We start from the raw sequence: 23,435 nt of genomic DNA, 5'->3' as shown, positions 1-23,435 counted from the left end.
TTACTCACATCAGGTAAACATCAGTGTGACACTTCATTTGATACCCACATCAGGTAACATCAGTGTGACACTTCATTTGTTACTCACATCAGGTAAACATCAGTGTGACACTTCATTTGTTACTCACATCAGGTAAACATCAGTGTGACACTTCATTTGATACTCACATCAGGTAAACATCAGTGTGACACTTCATTTGTTACTCACATCAGGTAAACATCAGTGTGACACTTCATTTGATACCCACATCAGGTAAACATCAGTGTGACACTTCATTTGATACTCACATCAGGTTAACATCAGTGTGACACTTCATTTGTTACTCACATCAGGTAAACATCAGTGTGACACTTCATTTGATACCCACATCAGGTAAACATCAGTGTGACACTTCATTTGTTACTCACATCAGGTAAACATCAGTGTGACACTTCATTTGATAGCCACATCAGGTTAACATCAGTGTGACACTTCATTTGTTACTCACATCAGGTAAACATCAGTGTGACACTTCATTTGATACCCACATCAGGTAAACATCAGTGTGACACTTCATTTGATAGCCACATCAGGTTAACATCAGTGTGACACTTCATTTGTTACTCACATCAGGTAAACATCAGTGTGACACTTCATTTGATACCCACATCAGGTAAACATCAGTGTGACACTTCATTTGATAGCCACATCAGGTTAACATCAGTGTGACACTTCATTTGTTACTCACATCAGGTAAACATCTGTGTGACACTTCATTTGTTACTCACATCAGGTTAACATCAGTGTGACACTTCATTTGTTACCCACATCAGGTAAACATCAGTGTGACACTTCATTTGTTACTCACATCAGGTAAACATCAGTGTGACACTTCATTTGTTACTCACATCAGGTACACATCAGTGTGACACTTCATTTGTTACTCACATCAGGTAAACATCAGTGTGACACTTCATTTGATACCCACATCAGGTAAACATCAGTGTGACACTTCATTTGTTACTTACATCAGGTACACATCAGTGTGACACTTCATTTGATACTCACATCAGGTACACATCAGTGTGACACTTAATTTGTTACTCACATCAGGTAAACATCAGTGTGACACTTCATTTGTTACTTACATCAGGTACACATCAGTGTGACACTTCATTTGTTACTCACATCAGGTAAACATCAGTGTGACACTTCATTTGTTACTCACATCAGGTAAACATCAGTGTGACACTTCATTTGTTACCCACATCAGGTAAACATCAGTGTGACACTTCATTTGTTACTTACATCAGGTTAACATCAGTGTGACACTTCATTTGTTACTCACATCAGGTAAACATCAGTGTGACACTTCATTTGTTACTCACATCAGGTAAACATCAGTGTGACACTTCATTTGTTACTTACATCAGGTTAACATCAGTGTGACACTTAATTTGTTACTTACATCAGGTACACATCAGTGTGACACTTCATTTGTTACTCACATCAGGTAAACATCAGTGTGACACTTCATTTGTTACTCACATCAGGTAAACATCAGTGTGACACTTCATTTGTTACCCACATCAGGTAAACATCAGTGTGACACTTCATTTGTTACTTACATCAGGTTAACATCAGTGTGACACTTCATTTGTTACTCACATCAGGTAAACATCAGTGTGACACTTCATTTGTTACTCACATCAGGTAAACATCAGTGTGACACTTCATTTGTTACTTACATCAGGTTAACATCAGTGTGACACTTCATTTGTTACTCACATCAGGTAAACATCAGTGTGACACTTCATTTGTTACTCACATCAGGTAAACATCAGTGTGACACTTCATTTGTTACTCACATCAGGTAAACATCAGTGTGACACTTAATTTGTTACTTACATCAGGTACACATCAGTGTGACACTTCATTTGTTACTCACATCAGGTAAACATCAGTGTGACACTTCATTTGTTACTCACATCAGGTAAACATCAGTGTGACACTTCATTTGTTACCCACATCAGGTAAACATCAGTGTGACACTTCATTTGTTACTTACATCAGGTTAACATCAGTGTGACACTTCATTTGTTACTCACATCAGGTAAACATCAGTGTGACACTTCATTTGTTACTCACATCAGGTAAACATCAGTGTGACACTTCATTTGTTACTTACATCAGGTTAACATCAGTGTGACACTTCATTTGTTACTCACATCAGGTTAACATCAGTGTGACACTTCATTTGTTACTCACATCAGGTAAACATCAGTGTGACACTTCATTTGATACTCACATCAGGTACACATCAGTGTGACACTTCATTTGTTACTTACATCAGGTTAACATCAGTGTGACACTTCATTTGATACTCACATCAGGTACACATCAGTGTGACACTTCATTTGATACTCACATCAGGTAAACATCAGTGTGACACTTCATTTGATACTTACATCAGGTACACATCAGTGTGACACTTCATTTGTTACTTACATCAGGTAAACATCAGTGTGACACTTCATTTGTTACTTACATCAGGTTAACATCAGTGTGACACTTCATTTGTTACTCACATCAGGTAAACATCAGTGTGACACTTCATTTGTTACTCACATCAGGTAAACATCAGTGTGACACTTCATTTGTTACTCACATCAGGTTAACATCAGTGTGACACTTCATTTGTTACTCACATCAGGTAAACATCAGTGTGACACTTCATTTGTTACTTACATCAGGTTAACATCAGTGTGACACTTCATTTGTTACTCACATCAGGTAAACATCAGTGTGACACTTCATTTGTTACTCACATCAGGTAAACATCAGTGTGACACTTCATTTGTTACTCACATCAGGTAAACATCAGTGTGACACTTCATTTGTTACTCACATCAGGTAAACATCAGTGTGACACTTCATTTGATACTCACATCAGGTACACATCAGTGTGACACTTCATTTGTTACTTACATCAGGTACACATCAGTGTGACACTTCATTTGTTACTTACATCAGGTAAACATCAGTGTGACACTTAATTTGTTACTCACATCAGGTACACATCAGTGTGACACTTAATTTGTTACTCACATCAGGTAAACATCAGTGTGACACTTAATTTGTTACTCACATCAGGTAAACATCAGTGTGACACTTAATTTGTTACTCACATCAGGTAAACATCAGTGTGACACTTCATTTGTTACTTACATCAGGTTAACATCAGTGTGACACTTCATTTGATACTCACATCAGGTACACATCAGTGTGACACTTCATTTGATACTCACATCAGGTAAACATCAGTGTGACACTTAATTTGTTACTCACATCAGGTACACACCAGTGTGACACTTCATTTGATACTCACATCAGGTACACATCAGTGTGACACTTCATTTGTTACTCACATCAGGTAAACATCAGTGTGACACTTCATTTGTTACTTACATCAGGTTAACATCAGTGTGACACTTCATTTGTTACTTACATCAGGTACACATCAGTGTGACACTTCATTTGTTACCCACATCAGGTACACATCAGTGTGACACTTCATTTGATACCCACATCAGGTACACATCAGTGTGACACTTCATTTGTTACTTACATCAGGTACACATCAGTGTGACACTTCATTTGATACCCACATCAGGTTAACATCAGTGTGACACTTCATTTGATACTCACATCAGGTACACATCAGTGTGACACTTAATTTGTTACCCACATCAGGTACACATCAGTGTGACACTTCATTTGTTACCCACATCAGGTTAACATCAGTGTGACACTTCATTTGTTACTTACATCAGGTACACATCAGTGTGACACTTCATTTGTTACTCACATCAGGTACACATCAGTGTGACACTTCATTTGTTACTCACATCAGGTACACATCAGTGTGACACTTAATTTGTTACCCACATCAGGTACACATCAGTGTGACACTTCATTTGTTACCCACATCAGGTTAACATCAGTGTGACACTTCATTTGTTACTCACATCAGGTACACATCAGTGTGACACTTCATTTGTTACTCACATCAGGTAAACATCAGTGTGACACTTCATTTGTTACTTACATCAGGTACACATCAGTGTGACACTTAATTTGTTACTCACATCAGGTAAACATCAGTGTGACACTTCATTTGTTACTTACATCAGGTACACATCAGTGTGACACTTCATTTGATACTCACATCAGGTACACATCAGTGTGACACTTAATTTGTTACTTACATCAGGTAAACATCAGTGTGACACTTCATTTGTTACTTACATCAGGTTAACATCAGTGTGACACTTCATTTGTTACTCACATCAGGTACACATCAGTGTGACACTTAATTTGTTACTCACATCAGGTTAACATCAGTGTGACACTTCATTTGTTACTCACATCAGGTAAACATCAGTGTGACACTTCATTTGTTACCCACATCAGTTAAACATCAGTGTGACACTTCATTTGTTACTCACATCAGGTTAACATCAGTGTGACACTTAATTTGTTACTCACATCAGTTAAACATCAGTGTGACACTTCATTTGTTACTCACATCAGGTTAACATCAGTGTGACACTTCATTTGTTACTTACATCAGGTAAACATCAGTGTGACACTTCATTTGATACTCACATCAGGTACACATCAGTGTGACACTTAATTTGATAGCCACATCAGGTAAACATCAGTGTGACACTTAATTTGATAGCCACATCAGGTAAACATCAGTGTGACACTTCATTTGATACTCACATCAGGTTAACATCAGTGTGACACTTCATTTGTTACTCACATCAGGTACACATCAGTGTGACACTTAATTTGTTACTCACATCAGGTACACACCAGTGTGACACTTCATTTGTTACTCACATCAGTTAAACATCAGTGTGACACTTAGTTTTTACAGGTTGTTACGACACATGAAGATTCACAGTTCAGAACGTCCTTACAAGTGCTCCTTTTGTCCAAAAAGTTTTGTTTACAAGTGGAATTTGACGGAACATGTCCGGATACATACGGGAGAGGTCAGTAACAGTAACAGTAACAGTAACAGTAACAGTAACAGTAACAGTAACAGTAACAGTAACAGTAACAGTAACAGTAACAGTAACAGTAACAGTAACAGTAACAGTAACAGTAACAGTAACAGTAACAGTAACAGTAACTGTAACTGTAACTGTAACTGTAACTGTAACAAAAGCATTATATGTTAACAGTAACTGTAAGTGTAAGTTGTCTGATCTGAGATTGTAGTAAGTTTACTGTCTGACCGGTTAAACACTGCAGAAGCCGTTTGTCTGCCGCCTGTGTGGTAAAGTAGTAGTGTAGTAGTGTAGTAGTGTAGTAGTGTAGTAGTGTAGTAGTGTAGTAGTGTAGTAGTGTAGTAGTAGTGTAACTACTCCTCTCTAACTAGTAACTAACACTGCAGAAGCCGTTTGTCTGCCGCCTGTGTGGTAAAGGTTTCTGCCAGTCCAGCACTCTCAAGCGACACTCGCTGGCAATGCACACGACTGAGAAGCCCTACAAGTGTAGTCAGGTAAGTTGCTACGTTACGCCGCTGGTTGCTACGTTACGCCGCTAGTGTGTGTGGGCTCTCTACCTCCCGTCTGCATGTGATACAGTGACACCCCTTACTAGCAGTCTTCTTTTTAACAACAGTTTATACTGTATATATTTACATACAGAGCAATATAAAATATAATAACAGTCTAGATATTTAAATATAACAACTGCTTTTTAGTAGCAGTGCCGTATATATTAGAAGTTATATTAGTAGTATTTAATGCAATAATACCATATTAGTAGTATTTAATGCAATAATACCATATTAGTAGTATTTAATGCAATAATACCATATTAGTAGTATTTAATGCAATAATACCATATTAGTAGTATTTAATGCAATAATACCACGATTTTTTAGCGAAATTACGACAATACTCAAACTTGAACTACATAATATCACCAGTTGGGTACTTTAGAGTTACTAATAACACTGCTCAATAACTAGTCACGTGGTTTTACTGCAGTATATACTTCCTATTTTGTTAACGACCCTACATTGCAGTGTGAAGAATCTTTTGTTCGGATCTTGCTCCTGAAGAAACACTTCGTAAACCACCACATGTCCAGTACCACACTACACGCCACCCCAGCCGCCCCCGGCACCCCCGTCTGTAGTGCGGGGGGTCCCGTCTCCTCCTCCTCCTCTCAGCTCGCTCCGGACGCCCTTAGTATGCTTCACATGTTTAGTAACAGTGTAGGCAATCAGTTCTGAGGAGGCATTATTACAGACTATTAAAGAGACTAATTTATTATTTTTCAATTCGAAGCGGTCGATTTTGTTTTATTTATGTAGTTGTGTAGAAACCTGAGTTTAGGTATTTTATTAACTGGAATTGGAATATTTGTAATTGGTAAGTGAGACTAGTTTTATTGAATCAATTTGTGGCTAGGAATATCTTAAGCTGTAATTCATGGTTGCGAGGAATGTCTCGTATTAACGATCACAATTCCATTTTATTATCATTATCCATTTAAATATTAAAAGTTGAACATTGAACGATAATTTTTTCAGAAATTAAGTTCGGAAAATTTCAAATTTGTGGAGACCGGTGCTGCATGTCTAAGTTTTGTATTGCTGTAAAACCTATAATTACTCAGGCAGACATTGTGTGTGGAGACTAGGAACATTGTGTTAAAATTTAATTGAATTGAACAATAAATGTGTTTTGTTTTTGTAAGGCTGGATGTTAAAAATTAATTAAGATTTAAAGATGATTTGTAAACATAATATTTTTGGATTCTTTTAACTGTATTTTATGGAAATAATATATTCAAATTGACAATCGCTGTACTTAAAAACTTTAGCTCTCTTTGGGATGGTGTTTCATGCTTGTTACTTATTATTGTTAATATAATATATAAATGATTTAATTTAGAAAATACAATGTTTATCCTTCACTGTACTCTTTGTTCACCATATCTCATATATATATAATAGGAAAGACAATATGTTAATCACACCTTCTCCAACTAAACAATTTATCTATAAATCAGCGTGGCTGTGGAACGAGTTTTGTAAAATTGGCTCATTTAATTTTAATTCCTCTTGTTATTCTGTTAAGAATAAATTACAAAAGTCGTTGATGAATGCTCAAAACAGGTATGATGTTGAATGGAATGACAAAAATTTTTGTCATACGTTGTATGACCCGCCGCGCACGAAGTGCGCGGCTCCCCCTGTATCGTCGAAGCGACCGTGGGGGTCACCACGTGATACAAAAAAATTTCACTGAATTTTAAGTTAAACACAATATAATCCAGGTATCGGCAGGCGCTGCCGCCAAACAACATTATCATGGATACACTTCTTTATTTTCAGCAGCTAGTATGTTAGCGCGCATAATAATAAGGCACGCTAGCATTTTACCGCCATTCTAGTTTTCGCTGATTTCTGGGCCACAATATGTCACAAAATTAGATTCTAATCGTTGCTCCTAATCTGATAATTCTAATGACAGTGACTGCTCCCTATTAAGAAAACTAACCGACCAACATTTTCGTTGTATCACGTTGCGACCCCCACGGTCGTTTCACTATGTGACGATACAGGGGGAGCCGCGCACTTCGTGCGCGGCGGGTCATACAACGTATGACAACATTTTCGGTCGAACCCTAAAATTACTAATACCAAATTTAAACCCCACAAATGCGTGTATAGTCTCTAAATCTTCTTTTTTGTTTCTGCTCTCGGACTGTTTTCTTTTGAATGGAACTGTTTGTATACTTTAACAAATAGTGATTGTAACTTAGAGATAAACTGCTATATTATTATATTTTTGTTCACATAGCCATGTGTATACGCGTTCACATAGCCATGTGTATACGCGTACTGCGTGACGCGTTTGTTTCACAAGTAGAATACTTCGGTCGCGCGCTACTGCAAGCGAGCGCTCCTACTAAATCGCTCGCCCAAATTTTTAGAAAATTCTTGTGAAAAGGCCCTTTGGGCATGAAAGTGATCTAAATCGGTGTATTTTTGGACGCTGATTCCGAATCACCCCCCATAACGTAGGGTTAAAATGCTTCCCTAGAGAGTTATGGGCAACAAACCGTTTTGGTCACGTGACAGGCTAGTAAAATACGAATTCGATTGTTTAGGGCCCGGGTTAGGGTTAAGGTTGTGGTAAGGGTTATGGTTAGCTTCGGGGTTATGGTTAGGGTTAGGGTTGGGATTAAGGTTCATGTAAAACCGTTTTGTACGGCTGCAAAACCATAAAAACCAAAGTCACGTGAAATTTTTGGGCGAGCGAATTAGTAAAAGCCGCAAGCGAGAGGGCTCTGATCTGGTTAGAGCAAATATTTTTGTACCAATGTTCACCTAACTTAACGTCCCTCACTGACATCATCGCCCGGCAATCAATTTTAAATCAAAATTTATTAACGATCTGACTACAGACTAGCATACAACGTTCCCCGGCCGTAGCTCAACGGAGGGGGTAATCAGGGCACGTGTTAATGAAAAATGTACGTGTCCTTCCACAATCCCTTCTGTTGGGTCACACGTTTATTGGGGACTGAGATCGCTAGCGTGTAACTTGTAGCGCGATGCACTACTGGGTCGCGCGCGCATCAAATAATGCTTCTCGCAACCACTTCGGTAGATCGGCGAGATGCACCACTGTGCCTCACCGAGCTGCGAAGGATTGACATCGTGAATCAAGGCACAGTGGTGCATCTCGCCGATCTACCGAAGTGGTTGCGAGAAGCATTATTTGATGCGCGCGCGACCCAGTAGTGCATCGCGCTACAAATGACAACCCAATATACGGAACACATATTTTACGAGTATCACCCGTTAAATTTTATCCCATGGACTTATAAATTAAGGGCTGGTGGTGGTGTCATCGTTTGTCATACTCAAAACTTTTCGCGGTTGCTAATGCCGGCCCAACGAGGAAAATCTTTTTACTTTGTTTTTAACCATTATAAAGTATGATTAGTCTTTGACCAAGTTTAATTGTCAATGAGAATGCACCCCAGCACTTTGCGCGCGCGGCGGCTTTGATGTTAGCGGCTACAAGCTAGGCAGCTGCCGATAAGATGCAGCGCGCGTTCAGCGTACGGCTTTTCGTTTTTGATTTTACAAAGCAACTTTTAATGATTATTAATGAAACTATCGGATATTTATAATTCAATACTTTACTTTAAAAATTGTATTTTACTTAGGAGTGGTTAAGATCCGTGATGCTCGGAAAAGCTTAACAAGGTTTCGTATTAGCTGCCACAATATTTACATTGAGAAGGGCCGTTACGAAACCCCCTAGTACCAAAAGAATTACCTGAGGACCCCAAGCTATTATGTTCATTCCGAATAAAGATTTGGCGGAATGACAGGCTGAGCGCGGCCCAGTAACAAAGAACATCGATGGTGCACTTTCTGCTTTTTCAGCAAGGGGCTTAAGCCTATTGAGGACGAAATTCATTTGGTTGACGATGTCAACCCATCGAGATCGTTGCTCTGCGAAGCAGAGCAACGATCGACGATGCGACGATCGACGATGCGAAGCAAGAATGCTAGTTCGCGCGGCGCGTCGAAGCGGCGAAGTCCTCCAAGAAATTCATGTTCTAACTGACTGTTTACTCTGCTCCTCAGTTAGAGAAAAATGTAACTTCCATCCCAACAATATTAATGACCTAGCCGGTTTGCTATCCGATAAAACTCTAGATCCTGCAAAATTTACTGCTACAGCAAGAGCGATCCATTCAATTCTCTACTCTGTGAACGAACAATTTACAGCCTACTGTACACTGTAAGAGCCCAGATTTCCACTCAAATACTGGCCAATGCATAATGCTATAGGACCTCAAAATAAGATCGAAATCTACAAATCCGATCTACCGATCATAGAAAAATAGTATTATAAAACATTTCTATTTCATCCCTACACATTTGTAAACAACTAGTATTGTGTAACCTTAAATTATTTCAGAATTATAACCATTGTGAATTCAATAAAATAATTATCACTTTTGTATCCTTGTATCCTTGCATCCTTGTATCCTTGAGACCTAAGTATTTTTGAGATTTGGTTTCTTCTATGTGAAGACAGTCGTTTTCCAAATCAAGAGGGATTGACAGCCTGTCAAGATTAGGACATTTGTCAAATACTATGAATGAAGGCTTTGCAACATTTAGTCTCAACTTTTTAATTCTAAGCCATTCATACACAATTTTCGTATCTTCTATAACATTGTCATATAGGTGTAAGCCTCTAGAAATATTATCGAAATATAGTGCACTGTCATCTGCAAATAAGCAAGCAGTAGACTGTGTGCAATTACGACTAAGATCATTTATGCATATACTAAAGAGAATCGGTCCTAATATGCTGCCCTGTGGCACACCTGTGTTTACAGGAAGCAGTGAACTTACATTACCACGTATTTTGGTGCACTGTTTTCTGCCTCAAAGGTAGCTTTCAAACCAGATAAGGATTTCAACCAAAGCAAAAACTAGAAAAGCTCCATTTCTTTCAGTCTGTAAAATTTCCTGTATCTTGACTTATAATTTTGAATGTTATAGTACCTTGAAATTCTTAAATGAGTGCAAGGGGAGAATTTTGACCCCGCATTCTATTATACTTTGATGTTAGCATATGCAAATTCCACTACTAGACAATGTTTCATGTAGGGTATGCTAGACGAAAAGTATAGATGGATTGCAGAAAGTTTTCGAGACTTTATGGCTGGGGTGATTGGAGGCATTACAGCTGTTTATTCTACTCAACCCCTTGATACGACTAAAGTTAAAATGCAGACATTTCCTAATGAATATCGTTCTGTAATAGTAACATTATCGAAAACTTTCAAGCAAGAGGGCATCAGAGGTCTGTATGCTGGTTCCATTCCTGCTGTTCTTGCCAATGTTGGTGAAAGTGCGACAGCATTCTTGGCTTATGGAAGGATCAGTTCTATAGCTCAATATATGACTGGCAGTAAAAGCCATCAAGAGTTATCCTTGTTGAGTCAAGCTTTCTGTGGGGCTGGCTCTGGAGCATGCGCTTCATTTGTCCTTACACCCACTGAACTGGTTAAATGCAGACTACAGACTCAGTATATCACTGGAAAAGCTGCAAAAGGTGTACCCACCAAACCATTTGCCATGTTCATGCACATTGCTACTAAAGAGGGACCTCTTAAACTTATGAGAGGGTGGACGCCAACATTATTGAGAGAAACGTGGGGCTATTTTTATTTCTTTGGTGGCTATGAAGCAGCAAAAAAAGTTCTAATGAAAGATCCTGATGAAATTTCTTTATGGAAAACTGCTGTGTCAGGCGGTGTTGGTGGAACAATGTGTTGGGGATTTGCTTACCCAATAGATGTTGTCAAGTCTCAGGTTCAGGTGGGGTCTCTTTCTCCTTTAAATGCAATGAAGAACATTTACAGCGAATTTGGTTATAAGGGATTTTTCAGAGGAATAACTCCTTGTTTAATGAGGGCTTTTCCTGGTTGTGGAGCCTTGTTCGTAGCAGTGGATTACACTAAACTAGCCTTTGACAAGGTAGCCTTTAAGCCTTACTAAACTAAATATTCATGAATTTAATTTGAAATCGAGAATATCAACTTTTACTCTTGTAATGAGCTTATTGGCGTGCTGTACAAAATGAAATCAAAATGTATATTTACTCGAATTTCTAAGTTCCTTCTGCTCCTCATTTCAGACGAACAGATGCTGCATTTATGTTTTGCGGACCAAAAATTTGGAATGAACTACCCTACTCAGTGAGATCATTATCATCTGTAGAATGTTTTAAAAATGCCCTAAAGACATTTTATTTCCACCTAGCTTTTGATAATATTCCTAATATTTGTCCATAATGTCTGAGCTGATATGAAAGTGCATAATTTTGGTAACTTCATACAAATATTTAAGTCCTTAAAATCTGAACTGATACAAAAGTCCATAATCTTGATATTTCTTCACTAAGTCTCGCTTGAATGACTTAAACCTACATCTTTGTTGGGTATATTTTAATGTCGAAGCGTGTAATACTAATAAATGTTAGAATTTATTTAATTTTCTAAGTAATTTTGCGAATTCATGCATTTATGCTTAAAATCATGAAAATGTCAAAATGGATATTGTAATGGAGCATATATCCTGTGAAGTTAGAATTTAATATAAGTAATTATTATAGGGTACTACTAGTAATAGTAGTACCTATGTAGATTGTAGGCCCTACTAATGCTAATAGTAGTATAGTAGTAGTACCTATGTAGACCCTACTAATAATAGTAGTAGTACCTATGTAGTAGTAGTAGTACCTATGTAGACCCTACTAATGCTAAACTTTGGATATGATTATATATCCATAGTAGATAGATGTATGAATATTATTAAGTTGTATGATATAGCTGGACGTGGAGGTAATTTATAATTCTGCTTTTATTTTATAAATTAATTGGTTTTTGATAGGTTTAAGTTATTAATAGGTTTAAGTTATTAATAGGTTTAAGTTATTAATAGGTTTAAGTTATTAATAGGTTTAAGTTATTAATACAGCTTGATCTATGATTTTACCATGGTCAATGGTCATGAGATTGAATTTTAATGGAATGATGTCATAGTTTGGACCATTTAAAGTTGCTGGATCCATTCCTGCTGTTCTTGCCAATGTTGGTGAAAGTGCGACAGCATTCTTGGCTTATGGTAGGATCAGTTCTATAGCTCATTGTATGACTGGCAGTAAAAGCCATATATTTCATCCGTAAATTAATATTGCAGTTGTTGATACTTATGGAAATGTAAATGTTCCTTTAGTCTACAATGACAATTTTGTAATATGTCGACACACTATAATTTGGACACTTACTGGTTACTGAAGTGAACTGAAGGCATATTTAATATTTCCACATTAACCCTCCTCTTGCCTTTACGTGCCCCACTGACCCAAGGTGAGCAGGGCGAGAAGTGCAGGAGAAGTTAGCACCAGGCAGTAAGAGGTTACTAATTGTGTTTTATTTTCTATAATGGTCCAGTTAACCACAGTTAACTGTTCAGTAGGCCATGGTAGAGGCAGAGGTTGTCGACACAGCAACCGAGACGAATGGCTATGCTCACTCCGAGCCGTCCCCTGATAAACTAACAACAGTTGGTGAAGAGAAGAAAGTGAGTTAAACAAAGTTCTATATTTAGATTCACCTGAGAGAAGAAAGTGAGTTAAACAAAGTTGTAGATTTAGATTCACCTGAGACGTTTTTTAACTCAATTATGATATCCTTATTAATAATGACATTAAAATATTCCCTGTCCCAGGTATTATTGAGACAGAACCACTACAGCAACAACACAGGACTGACAAACGGCTCTATCAACAATAACAACTCTAGTAACAATGCAGTCTCCAACGATAACATTAACAACTCCAGACAGTCCCAACAGAGGAACACAGCAATATTCTCTAATCCCATCAAACAGGCACAACAGGTGGGGTTTACAGTATTGTGGGGGGGGGGGTCCAAGGGGAACTTTGGGAAAGTCCCCCAAGATTTCTGAAGTTCCCCAAAAAAAAGTTCCCCAAAACTCCCCAAAGTTCCCCAAAATTATTCAAAATTATTCAAAATTATTCAAAATTTCTCTAATATACATTAATACCCATTAATGTTAACATGTATGTTATTATAAGGTATAATCTTAACTTACTTGTTGATACTTGCAGCATGATAATTTTTTAAGCATGATAATTTTTTTGGGGAACTTTGGGGAATTTTGGGGAATTTTGGGGAACTTTCTGAAGTTCCCCAAAAAAAAGTTCCCCAAAATTCCCCAAAATTATTTGTTTCATTGATAATTTTTTGAGGAACTTTGGGAAAGTCCCCCAGGTTTCCTGAAGTTCCCCAAAAAAAGTTCCCCAAAACTCCCCAAAGTTCCCCTTGGACCCCCCCCCCCTGTGGGATTGTTGGTACTACTACAGTAGTCACATTGCAACTGCTTAGTGCTCCTCAAAAACCGTAGAAGATATACAACTGAAACTTTTTTGACTGGGTCAAATGCTTTAATGGCCTTCAAATCAGTATAAAAGAGGGAAAAGAATAAAAAATTGACCAAGGAATAAGAATTTTAGTGCCCAAAATTTGGACCCACAAGTGGTGTCAAAAACGCGAATTAAATAGGTAATAATTATTTTAGTATTTTGAGTCTTGACACCACTTTATAGTAAGACGGGTTCCTGCTAGTGTATATAATATACAGAAAAATGTTACCTTTCGTATTATATATAAAGGTAACACTTTCCTGTACCTTGCTTTCGTTTTATTTTTATTGCTTACACACTTCACGCTATAATGTATCTCTTGTTCCACGCACTGTGCACAGTATACAGGGTGTACCATAGAAAGTGTGACTTTTTTGAGAAATAATACAAAATATTATGAAGGAGCAGTTGCTAAAAACTCTTCATCACATTGTGTCACTAGGTGTCGAATTTATGCATACCAAATTTCAAGTCCCAATCAATTTTTTATTTCTCACAAATTGCTATTTTATTATGGTGCTAATTTAGGAACTTAAGCTTGCTGTAATTTAGGGGTCTCAAGAAAAAAATTTCGAAATCAATATTTTAGCTATTTTTGACAGTAAAGAGTAATGTCTATCATTTGCTTTTGTTCCTATCAAAAAATTTTGTTCCTAGCCGAAGTTATCGCTGGTCAAAGGTCAGCGCTCATAAGTAATTGTATTGTGCGAGCGATTTTCTATCACGCGTAGTGAAAATCGAGTTTATCTGGCGTAGTGAAAATCGAGTCTAAAAATAATTTGTCTCCGACTGTTTTTGATTAATCACCCTGAAACTTTCAAAATATGTGTTAGGGATCATTTAGAAGAGATTGTCCAGGCAGAATTTTGAGGAAGGTCTTTAAAACGTTTTTATTATATTTTGAAAATCTTGGACCTCAGCCATGAATAATGTCAATTTCAGACTAAAATATTTAATTTTTGGGAAGGGTGGCTTTTTTTGGAAGGTGCTTCACTATTAACCATATTTTTTACATCAACTGTCTTTTTCTTTAAAAAGGCATAAGATGTATAGAAGTGGAAGGAATTGAGAATGGGTATAGTAGGTTGATATGTTTTTCGTTCGGTGTCACAAAGGAACACATGCATAACCCTCCGCATACGTTATTTTAATGCATATTCTCCGCGTGCAGAGCAGTTACGGTGTCGTCGACATGGTTACCCTCCGCATACGTTTGCACGATTTGACGATTGATTGAATTACACCTCAAGCTCAAATGCGCGGCGCCTAGCATACAATTTGAATTCTATGGTAATTGATTTGAATAACAAGCGATTTCCCGAATCTTATAAATGTGTTAAGTAGCTCACGCTTTTCTTTACTTGATCATTGATCATGATGCAGTACAACATACTAACTTCTTGTTTTGTTGTGAGTGCTTGATTTGTTATACGAAATGGACCATAAATGTTATTATGAGTTGCATTACCTACTACGGATAACTGCATATCACCACACAGGCACAGGCTACGGTTTCCGCGCGCCGGTCATTTAACTTTTTAAATTTGACTAATTGACAATGGCAACCCCTCCATTTTGTGTTCCGTAGCGCCCCAAGAATGGTGAATAAAGAACCATTATTTAATATTTTGACCAGCATAAAACTATCGTTAATTTTAATTTTAAATTCACTACGGTTGATGGAAATCTAGCGTCCGCTAACCGGCGCAATTCTTGTTTATTATTGTTCAATCAATATATATTTCAACTATATTTCTGACAAAATTTAGTTAAAAATAACCGTGAAGTTTAATTCTGTCAAAAACTTTTAAAGTTGAAAAAAGTCACACTTTATACGGTACACCCTGTATATGTATAAATAGTAATATTATGTTTTAATATCCAGCCTGTTCTCCTCAGATGCCCTACAAAAGATCGCCCAGTCCAGCCCAGCAGCAGTGGCAGAGTAACCGAGGTAACTACTGGTCCGGTCAGCAGAAAATGTCTTACCACTCTCCCTACATGCAGAACAATAATTATAATGTGAGTATAAACTCCTCCTACATGCAGAACAATAATTATAATGTGAGTATAAAATCCCCCTACATGCAGAACAATAATTATAATGTGAGTATAAACTCCTCCTACATGCAGAACAATAATTATAATGTGAGTATAAACTCCCCCTACATGCAGAACAATAATTATACTGTGAGTATAAACTCCTCCTACATGCAGAACAATAATTATACTGTGAGTATAAAATCCCCCTACATGCAGAACAATAATTATACTGTGAGTATAAACTCCTCCTACATGCAGAACAATAATTATAATGTGAGTATAAACTCCTCCTACATGCAGAACAATAATTATAATGTGAGTATAAACTCCTCCTACATGCAGAACAATAATTATACTGTGAGTATAAACTCCTCCTACATGCAGAACAATAATTATAATGTGAGTATAAACTCCTCCTACATGCAGAACAATAATTATACTGTGAGTATAAAATCCCCCTACATGCAGAACAATAATTATACTGTGAGTATAAACTCCTCCTACATGCAGAACAATAATTATAATGTGAGTATAAACTCCCCCTACATGCAGAACAATAATTATAATGTGAGTATAAACTCCTCCTACATGCAGAACAATAATTATAATGTGAGTATAAACTCCTCCTACATGCAGAACAATAATTATAATGTGAGTATAAACTCCTCCTACACGCAGAACAATAATTATAATGTGAGTATAAACTCCTCCTACATGCAGAACAATAATTATAATGTGAGTATAAACTCCTCCTACACGCAGAACAATAATTATAATGTGAGTATAAACTCCTCCTACATGCAGAACAATAATTATAATGTGAGTATAAACTCCTCCTACATGCAGAACAATAATTATAATGTGAGTATAAACTCCTCCTATATGCAGAACAAGTTGGAAAGTGCAGCACGCTTGCATAGTTAGGAAATCTTTTAACTGCAGAATTTTGTACAAACCTTGTTAACAGATACACCGTATTGTACTTTGTAGGCTCACTTAGCGTGAAGTTACACAGATGTACACTGTACAGAGATGCATGGTTTTTCTATAATACATAACATAAATTTACCTACAAACAACATCTTGTAAGTGGTGATATATTTGTTGATAAAAACTGGATCTGAGCCAACTACTAACAATAACTTACAACTACTACTACTACTACTACTAACAAACTGTAATTAACCCCCTCAATCTCTAAATTTTATCTGTCAAAATACGGAAAGTAAATGCCTAATCTTCTTACTATATATAAAGCGAGACGATATATATGGATTATGGATCCGTACCCATCCGTACCATTTTACTGATACCACGGCATCAACTTTAACGCGACTTTCCGCAAAAACCGTAAAAGATATACAACTGAAACTTTTTTGACTGGGCCAAATGCTTTAATAGCCTCCAAATCAGCACGAAAAAATAAAAAATAGGCCAAGAAATAGGAGTTTTAGAGCTCAAAATTTGGACCCCCAAGTGGTGTAAAAAACGCGAATTAAATAGGTAATAATTATTTTAGTCTCTTGAGTCTTGACACCATTTTAGGGTTATACGGGTTCCTGCCAGTTACCTTAATTAGTATGTACCTAATTACCCTTAAGGTCACTCACCAGTGTGTACTTACCAGTGTGTACTTACCAGTGTGTACTTACCAGTGTGTACTTACCAGTGTGTACTTACCAGTGTGTACTTACCCGTGTGTACTTACCCGTGTGTCCTTACCAGTGTGTACTTACCCGTGTGTACTTACCAGTGTGTACTTACCAGTGTGTACCTACCAGTGTGTAGTACTAAAGTTAAGTGAATCAATCTTTCAATGTGAGAAAAAAGCGCATAAATTGTATCCTTCTGTTTCAACATTTAACCGAAAAATTCTAATATGGCGATGATCCCCCAACCCCTTATAAATAATCAGCCCCCCCCCCCCCCCCCATCCATGTGATTGTAGTTAGTATTAAATCGCTGATTGACGCACTTTCATACTGAGATCTTGTCTTAATTCGATCATAACTCTAACTGTTTCGCATCTTACGTGTAACGTATGAGTACTATGAGATGCTATAATACTCCTAGACATAACGTTAGATCACACCCTCCAAATGTAGCTAATACTATATAATATTACGCATTAAGTCATAGCAATTAGCGACCTAAGTCATCCACAACATTAGAACATATTTCTAAATGAGAAGCAGCAACACACCCTGCACTCTATTGTATAGGCTGGTTTTGGCTGGTTGCCCGAGTGTAATGATGTCCCTCTAAACGGTACCCTACTTAGATAAGCAGTTGTTATAGTAGTATATATTGTAGTATACAATATAGTAGTATACATAGCGCAGCTAGCAGAATGTTCATGTGGCGGCGTGTTAAGGAGCTTCTAAAGGTTTTGAGTGTACTCGTATGTTCTATTGTTCAGCCTAGTGACCATTCTAAAACCAACCTGTTCCACAAGGAGTTTTGGATGCAGAATTATAACACACTTATTGCAACTAGTTTAATTAATTAACTAATGAGTTTAATTAATTACAGAACGGAGGAGGTTACAGGAATGATAACAACCAGTCCGAGCAACTGAGCCGCACTAATCTCTATATACGAGGACTGCCCCACCATACCACTGATGATGAACTTGCTAACATGTGTAAAAGGTTATTATTCTAATATTTCCTGCTTCTGTTTTTGTTTTCAGAGCTAAAAATAAGTTTGCAAAACTGTTATGAAATTCTTTCTGACATCTTGTTTTCAGGTTTGGTAAGATCACCTCGACAAAGGCCATCACTGACAAGCAGAGCAACAAATGCAAGGGTGTGTTTTACTTTGACACGTTCAACATTTACTTCTAATATTTGTCAAGCTAAAGTGCGAGAAGATAAGGCCTGTTTAAAACTGCGTGTAGACAAAGAAACGCGTTAAACCTTACATCTTCTGAACATTCCCCTTACAGTTAACACGTGTAATCATTGTGTTTCTACCTTATATACTGCTATATATATCTCTTATACTGCCTTATCTTCATAAAATACCAGTATTTTTACCAGACACTTCCTCAGGATATGGGTTTGTTGACTTTGAAAGCCCTGAGGCGGCACAGAAAGCTTGCCAACATCTTACTTTGCAAGGAACGCAAGCATCGTTTGCTAAGGTTAGTAGCAAGGTATGTCATCTTTATCTTCTTCACTTGGCTGTGCTGAAATTTCGTGCTTTCTCTTGCATGTTCCTTTGACATTCTCCACTCGGTGGAGTAACTTGATTACTCTTTTGTGATTGTTATTTCTTTAAAAAGCCCTTTTTTCGCTTAAGTGTCATGATTTGACTTGGATTAAGTCATTAAAACGAAAGTGACCGTTGTCAATGTTACCGCTATGTAATTTGAATGAAAACGCAAAAAACCGCCGAAAAATTTCTCAATAAGATGTGTGCAGACAGTGTCATTGTGAGCATTTTGTGCAGTTTATTTGAGCGCGCGCGAACGCGGGAAAGGCAGTTGTACGACTGTTCGCTCAACTGCTGGCCGGGACCGCCTGCTTACTGCTTACCAGGGGTACCACCTATTGCACACACAATCTATTTTATAGATCTAGCGATTGATTCCCAACCGACATTTTTACAAGTAGTTTTCCGCAGAATTCCCATTTATTTTACTATTAACAAACTCCACTGCGTTATATTGAAGGATGTGACTAACTACCTTATTTCAGATGTCAATCAACGATCAAATCAGAAAACAACAGCACGATCCTTCAAAGATAAAGCAACACAACGACAATATAGACGTGACAAACCTGTATATCAGCAATCTACCTCGATCCTTCACGGAGGAAGTATGCCTGAAGTTTTCATTTCTTTGTCTGTTGTAATTTTAATATATTAAGATATATCTCATCTTCTGATGTAGGTCAATATTTTCAATACTTATTGGGAATCTTTCAGCAACTCAACAGTTTGGTGATGCCGTTCGGTGAAATAGTTTCATCTAGGATATTGAAAGACCCAGAGGGGAACAGTAAAGGTGTTGGATTTGCCAGGTAACTGAACACCAATTAGTTAGAAAAGAAATTTTACCAAGAAAACACCATGTACTTCAAAAACTAGTTCCTTTAATCTTAGATATAGTTGTAGGAAAAACTTAAAATGTGTGTGCGCTATTAAGTTGCAATTTCAATAATCAGTTATTCCAAATTTGTTAGCGAGAATTTTATTTTGAATGATCTTGGTATGCCTCCTCTGTTAGGATTCACATCTGTTCAAATTGTGCGCGCTTTTCGTTCCCAGTAATACTTATTCAAATAAATCTTATATCTGTCCATCATAGTCAGCCAATAGCAACTCTGTGTTTCAGGTTGGAAAGTAAGGAATTATGCGAAAAGGCAATCAAAGCCCTGAACGGCAAACCAGTAACCCAAGGAGGAGAGCCTTTGATAGTCAAATTTGCTGAAGCTCCGAATCCAAACAAGAAACGGCCTCTAGTCTACTTCGCTCCTGCATGGGCAGCAGCTGGAGCGGGAATGGAAGATAACGGACAACTTCCAGCAATGAGCTTCGTGCAGCCAATGTATTCAGATGTGTCGTTACAACAGAACGGAGCTTCCGCTATTCCTACACCAGGCCCTAGACCTCTACTTATACACCCTTGTGAGTTTTGCAATATTCATCTTCACTTGATATAAAAATAATATCAATTCTACCAATCTATTTTATTTGTTAAGTGCTACCTACCGGCAAATTGAAAATGGTTTAAAAGTTGTCCATAGTTACAAATTTGATCTTTGTGTGCACCACCATAGAGGAAATATAACAAATGTTAAATCTTGAACCTCTATACTCCATTTCAGCAATGCAGATGGTACCTCTACCAATTCAGTACAACAACATTCCAAACGGACAGTGGATGTCCCCGCAATTTGTTCCCCTGACTACATTCCCCCCTCAACTGTCACCGGTTGATCATCACGCCCTGGCATCTCAGATGGGACAGTTGCACCTCGGAGGAGGCTATATAGGCACTCCAAACTCCTACACTCCATACAGCACACCTCAGGCTGTAAGCACTAACTCTATTGCCAGTGAGGTTAGGGACCTTTTACTGCGGCCGTTATAATTATACCCTCTCACTACATGATCAACTATTTTATTGTTTTCATTTTTATCGAACACCATATTGAAATCATCTCTAAATATTTCTCGAAGTATTAACTTAACAGTATATTTTTACAGAACCACACTACTAACGATGCCCATCATCCCAACTACACTATTTATGACACCAGGTGGGTCTCCTCTCATTTTCTCGCTTGCTGACTGTAGCTCTTATATAACTTGCTTATTGAAAATATGATACCATCTCTCCGCAGACTATTTTATTTGACTATCGTTTATTTCAGCCTACAATAGAACAAAAGCGCAGTAGAAGGCTGAAAAAGGCACTAAAGAAATGCATGCACCTGCACAACAGGGAGTCGTCGCGAATTATTTGCAGAAACTTTAATTCATCAACCGAACTCTTGAAATTCTCGAACGATCTGTAAAATTTGTCAATGATTTCGACGAAAAATACCAAAAAAAATGTGATAATGGTTTGAAAAGAACCGACGAAGCTTTTGATTTTCTCGATGTATTCGAATCGTTCCAAAACATCAAAATTTGGAAGTGATGGTCGTATGCCAAACAGTTTGTTTTGTCAAAAATCTGGCGACGAAACAAACGATTAGCGGACCCAGTGGTAGGCTCTGAGAGGGACTGTCTTCAGAAGATCAGATTGTATCTGATAGGTTGTGTACTGTGAATCTTTCTATTGTGACTAAAGGATGCGCAAACCCATTTACACCATTTAGTTCCCCGTAAGTTGTTTTCCGATTTAATTTTTGCAATGATATTTGTCAATTTCTAGGTCTTTTTAAGATGTTTTAATAATGTTTGGGTGTATTTAAATATTGGGTTTCGACTTGGGCATATAAATCTCCTTTTCTATTCTTGATTAGTCAGCATAGCTCATATATCTTCGGTCACAAGACATTTTGTTGCTTAATTTTTGTACTGGAACTAAAGATTTGAAAGAACTGCCTGATCAGATGATGCGGTTGATTGCCGACACACCATTTAACGTGTACAAATGGTTATTCGAAAATGATTTGTAAAAATCTTTTTCTTGTTTTTAAAATATTGGTGCTCATGTTAGGTTTATTTTTTCACAGAATTTTGAGTCCGGAGCACATAGGTACCCCTGAATTAAAAAATCACTGCGGAATCCCAAACTGTGGACATGTTGATGTAGTCCTACGTATCATGAAGCTCCTTTTGTACTGTACAGTTGAGAGATTCCGGGGTACCTTTATTTTGATTGAGAATGAGTGAAAATTGATTCAAACATTCGAAGAATTCAGTTCCTTCTAAACGGCTAACAGGAACAGGTTTTGTTGTTTTTATTTTGTATTTCTGCGAGCGAAATGTTTTTACGTGTCCAGTAGCCATTTTTATTTGATTGTTTTCTTTAATAGAAATTTATTTGAAAAAATTCCTGTCCTCGAAGGGAAATTTTCTTACGGCTCCCAAAACCTTCCCAGTATGAGGTGTCTCCCTTCTTCCCTGAAGCTCATTTTTAATTTAATTTTTTAAGTGAGTATACTTTTAGCAGGTGACTGATGTTTTTATAAGTCAAGTTTTTATGCTAGTGCTAGACAGAACGCCAGGACTGCAGATTGTGTTGTGTGGCATTATATCGAGAGCTTGAGTCGCACTGATTTTGTCTAGATGATCATATCTAGATATGATCCTTATCCGACCCCTTTTAAACTCGAATGATTTTAATCACATTCCAACTTGCTGCTCTGCCATTTAACTATTACATCTTGTTTATTCAGTTGAGTCACAGATAATGGCAGTGCTTTAAGTTTAAATGTTATTTAGTTTTGGAACACCCTGTAATTTGTATGTAAGGTGTGCCAGTGTGTTATATCACCAGATGGAGAGTTGTCTCTAGCAGCAGCTGTGTAATTTGGATCCAGAAACTTTGTTTACAATAAATTGGTAGGATTTACCTTATCTTCAGATTATGAGATGGTTTTTTGAATTTTTAGATGTGCAGAAATGCAGTGGTTAGGTGTATTATTTGGAATAATTTGACGAAAAGTGCCGGCAAATATGAAATATGTCACGAAATTGAGTATTCCCTGACTTGATAGCTCTGTACATAAATTTAAAATTGAATTCTTTGAAATCAGTGTTTCTATTTGTATTCATGTGGTGTAGTGGTCACTTGGAGGACTTGCCGCTCTTCGACATTTGGATCTCTTCTGTCCTATGGTTAGAACTTACAGATGTCGATAGCTAGTG

General features: G+C 37.4%; 3 protein-coding genes across 8 annotated transcripts in view; all 3 read left to right on the top strand.

Moving 5' to 3' along the window:
* Positions 1-6,959, top strand: part of LOC134819242 (uncharacterized) — a 29,924-nt gene extending 22,965 nt beyond the window's left edge. Inside the window, exons 7-9 of the mRNA XM_063829065.1 lie at positions 4,925-5,042; positions 5,447-5,554; positions 6,086-6,959. The gene's annotated coding sequence lies outside the window, so the exon portion shown is untranslated. The remainder of the gene's footprint in view (positions 1-4,924; positions 5,043-5,446; positions 5,555-6,085) is intronic.
* Positions 6,960-10,711: 3,752 nt separating this feature from the next.
* Positions 10,712-12,615, top strand: LOC134826144 (mitochondrial ornithine transporter 1-like). The gene has a single exon (XM_063838432.1). The coding sequence runs from the start codon at positions 10,718-10,720 to the stop codon at positions 11,606-11,608; it is 891 nt and encodes a 296-aa protein (XP_063694502.1). The 5' UTR covers positions 10,712-10,717; the 3' UTR covers positions 11,609-12,615.
* A 448-nt stretch (positions 12,616-13,063) lies between these two features.
* On the top strand, positions 13,064-23,319 carry LOC134826142 (RNA-binding motif, single-stranded-interacting protein 2-like). Of its 6 annotated transcripts, none has more exons than XM_063838428.1 (12): positions 13,064-13,195; positions 13,343-13,513; positions 15,960-16,082; positions 18,636-18,754; positions 18,853-18,911; positions 19,157-19,248; positions 19,805-19,927; positions 20,037-20,131; positions 20,446-20,738; positions 20,939-21,147; positions 21,321-21,373; positions 21,488-23,319. In XM_063838428.1, exons 1-12 carry the CDS (start codon positions 13,094-13,096, stop codon positions 21,495-21,497), a joined length of 1,449 nt encoding a protein of 482 aa, XP_063694498.1. In that variant the 5' UTR covers positions 13,064-13,093; the 3' UTR covers positions 21,498-23,319. The 6 variants fall into 6 exon arrangements, with proteins under 6 accessions (XP_063694498.1, XP_063694496.1, XP_063694495.1 ...); XM_063838426.1 differs by having other exon boundaries at positions 20,939-21,174; XM_063838425.1 differs by having other exon boundaries at positions 19,157-19,260; positions 20,939-21,174.
* Positions 23,320-23,435: the final 116 nt, after the last annotated feature.

The sequence above is a fragment of the Bolinopsis microptera genome, chromosome 1, assembly GCF_026151205.1.
Source record: "Bolinopsis microptera isolate Bmic1 chromosome 1, MBARI_Bmic_1.0, whole genome shotgun sequence".
NCBI classification, from domain to species: domain Eukaryota; kingdom Metazoa; phylum Ctenophora; class Tentaculata; order Lobata; family Bolinopsidae; genus Bolinopsis; species Bolinopsis microptera.
Note: the sequence above shows the minus strand (reverse complement) of the source record. Positions and strands in the feature narration are given on the sequence as shown.

Coding starts and splice junctions, on each gene's coding strand:
- LOC134826144 (XM_063838432.1), top strand. CDS start 10,718: ATGCTAGACGAAAAGTATAGATGGATTGCAGAAAGTTTTCGAGACTTT.
- LOC134826142 (XM_063838425.1), top strand. CDS start 13,094: ATGGTAGAGGCAGAGGTTGTCGACACAGCAACCGAGACGAATGGCTAT. Junction 18,912..19,156: donor GCAGAGCAACAAATGCAAGG/GTGTGTTTTACT, acceptor ACACTTCCTCAG/GATATGGGTTTGTTGACTTT. Junction 21,175..21,320: donor CTAACTCTATTGCCAGTGAG/GTTAGGGACCTT, acceptor ATATTTTTACAG/AACCACACTACTAACGATGC.